Source organism: Alligator sinensis, unplaced genomic scaffold, assembly GCF_000455745.1.
Source record: "Alligator sinensis unplaced genomic scaffold, ASM45574v1 scaffold550_1, whole genome shotgun sequence".
Taxonomy (NCBI): Eukaryota; Metazoa; Chordata; order Crocodylia; family Alligatoridae; genus Alligator; species Alligator sinensis.
Window position 1 is genome coordinate 2,992,694 of NW_005841980.1, and position 2,457 is coordinate 2,995,150.

The following is a 2,457-nucleotide window of genomic DNA, read 5'->3' on the forward strand; positions in this document are numbered from 1 at the left end:
TGAATTATATCATGACTTAGTCTATTATAATCAGATATCACTGTACTCAAGACACATTAAAGTTTAAAGAAATAGGGAGGCTTTTTAATCCTAAGGAAGAAGCCAGCCCAGCTACCTCTGAACACACTGGGATCAATTAGAGATGCACATCAAATCTTCGAAGACAAAAGTAGCTTATAGGTCGTGATTCTTCCTAGTATTTTACTCACCGTACTCTTCAGGAAAGAAGCAAATTGGACAGGAAGTTATAATTCATACAGTGAAGAAGGGCAGAAAAGGTCAGGACTTACTGGATCCAGTCCTTCTTTCTCTAGTTTGGCCTTCTCCAAGTAGTAGCTTTTTTCAGCTACACTGAGCAGCCTCCAGCTCTCACTGATCTTCTTGTTGATTTCAGACTGTGGGAGATGGGGAAGCTCCTGCTGTACTTTCAAGTAGATATCATAGTAGTAGAGAAGGTAAGCTGATCTGAAACAGAAGGTAATACTGCAAGTTTTTTACCTAAGATCAAATGTAAAATAAAGCCGCCAGTCTTATGCTGGCCTCAGGGCCAATTATGAGACCACTATAATAGTTTAGCCTTTCCATAAGCAGAAAAGGATAAGAGTATATTGGAGGGTGAGGAGAATGAGCAAAATAAGTAATTCACTGCAATCTGAAGCATATTTGAGTCTTGAAGTTTATTGTTCATCTCATGGATACACATTCATCTAGTACACATTATTGCAGGCAATAGCAGTCATAATCATCATCTCCTCTAAGGTTAAAGTCTAGATCAGTGATTTTCATCTAGGGTGCATAGCCAAACCTTTTGAAGGGTGCTGCAAGGTGCGAGTAGATAACCAAATAAACTAAGCAGGTAAGAGCAGGCTCAGGCTCATCCCTGTCTGGATGATCTCTCACTCCCACCCTAAATCCCTCTGCAAGGAGGTAAGCACTATAACCGATAAAACAATTTTTGAAATTGGGTGCCACTCAATTCACAAAAGTACTGGAGAGGTGCCTCAAGTCCAGTGAGAGGTGCTTCAAGTCCAAAAAGGTTGAGAACCACTGATCTAGATTCTAGCAAGTCATTCTGTAGCAAGGGGACAGCGTCTACAGCAATACTGCAGCTACAGAACTGCAAATTATGGTGAGCTCTGGTCATGCGACGGCAATGAGAAAAGCATGCACATCGCACTTGCTCCGAGTAATGTACAAGCCGAAGTACACTGCAGAAGCAACTTGTACTAAAGAAACGGAATCCCGCTCCAACACATGAAAAGAGCCACAAATGGAAACGGACAGGAAGATAGAGAGGAACTCACCGAGGTTTTTTGGCCTTTTCCCCCTGGTCTCCAGGACTTTTGTATTTCTTTTTCTTCTTCGATGGCACTGGAGATGCATAGGTGTAGGTACCCTCTATTTCCTCCATTACTACAGTCACTTCGGTGCCATCATATGGAGCCTCCATTACTAAAGCGACAAAATGTTTACAAAGTAAGAAACGCCTCAAGTTATGCTGTAGGGGTATAGGTTGTAGCCGTGTTGGTCTAAGGACATAGGCAGACAAGGTTCCTTGGGTGAATTTGATATCTTTTATTAGACCAACCCAAATAGTTGGAGAATAGTTATTAAGCAAGCTTTTGGGTTCAAAAACCCTTCGTCAGGCTAGGGAAGTTTCTGCCGTTGGCGTGTGCTCTTCCTGGATGGCATGAAAAGTAAAGTTATGCAGCGCTTGCATTTAGCAAATGAGCCCGCCCTGACAACAATGCTAGCACTTCGGTATTAACTGCTATACATCTCTTTACTTTGAAATTTCATTTATTTCCCCAAGTTATTCCGTGCTTTGCCAGACCCTTTCACATGACAACAACAAACACATCTTTCAAATGACAAACGACAAACACAGAAGAGAGAGGCTGGTGGACGCGCAGCAGAGAAACCATAACACGGTGGGGGGGGGCATCATGGGACCAGAAACAAAACTCTTCTAGATTACGAAGTCAAATCCGGCCCCCCAGGCCCGTGGTAGCTAAACGCTGTCATTTGCCAACAGCCCGTGTGAAGCCAGCGTAGCAAGTCTGCAGTGTCCAAGCACAACAGCTGCTGCGTCTAATCATCCCAAAGAGCAGCGACGGCGTCCTCCTCTGACTCCGAGAGGTTTGGACTCCAGTCCTCCCTTAATCAAGTCTGTTTCAGAATAAGCAGTCACACCCTGTGGGACGCGGGCCTGTTGGGGACGCAGGCTGGCTGTCAAAGTCTGGAGGTGAAGCCCCTTGCCCTCCAAGCAGAGGAGAGAAGAGAAGAGGAAGGGGGAAAAAAAGCGAGGGCTCTTGCCCTACAAACTACTCTCCCCCTCCCGCATGGACAGAGCTGCACGTGCGCCGGCGGGTCGAGAATTGGACTCTGAAGTCACCTGAAGACCTGTCAATGAGCCAAGAATCATGGAGTCGCGGGGCTGCCGCCTCCTCAGCGGGG

At 45.5% G+C, this 2,457-nt stretch overlaps 1 protein-coding gene across 3 annotated transcripts in view; it reads right to left on the bottom strand.

Moving 5' to 3' along the window:
• The window catches only part of HMGXB3 (HMG-box containing 3), a 23,583-nt gene extending 21,132 nt beyond the window's left edge, over positions 1-2,451 (bottom strand). For all 3 annotated transcript variants that reach the window (XM_014518759.2, XM_025200980.1, XM_006021163.2), the window contains exons 1-3: positions 2,396-2,451; positions 1,305-1,452; positions 291-465 (exon numbers count right to left, since the gene is read on the bottom strand). In XM_014518759.2, the coding sequence (XP_014374245.2) occupies positions 291-465; positions 1,305-1,450 (321 nt within the window). In that variant the 5' untranslated portion in view covers positions 1,451-1,452; positions 2,396-2,451. The remainder of the gene's footprint in view (positions 1-290; positions 466-1,304; positions 1,453-2,395) is intronic.
• Positions 2,452-2,457: the final 6 nt, after the last annotated feature.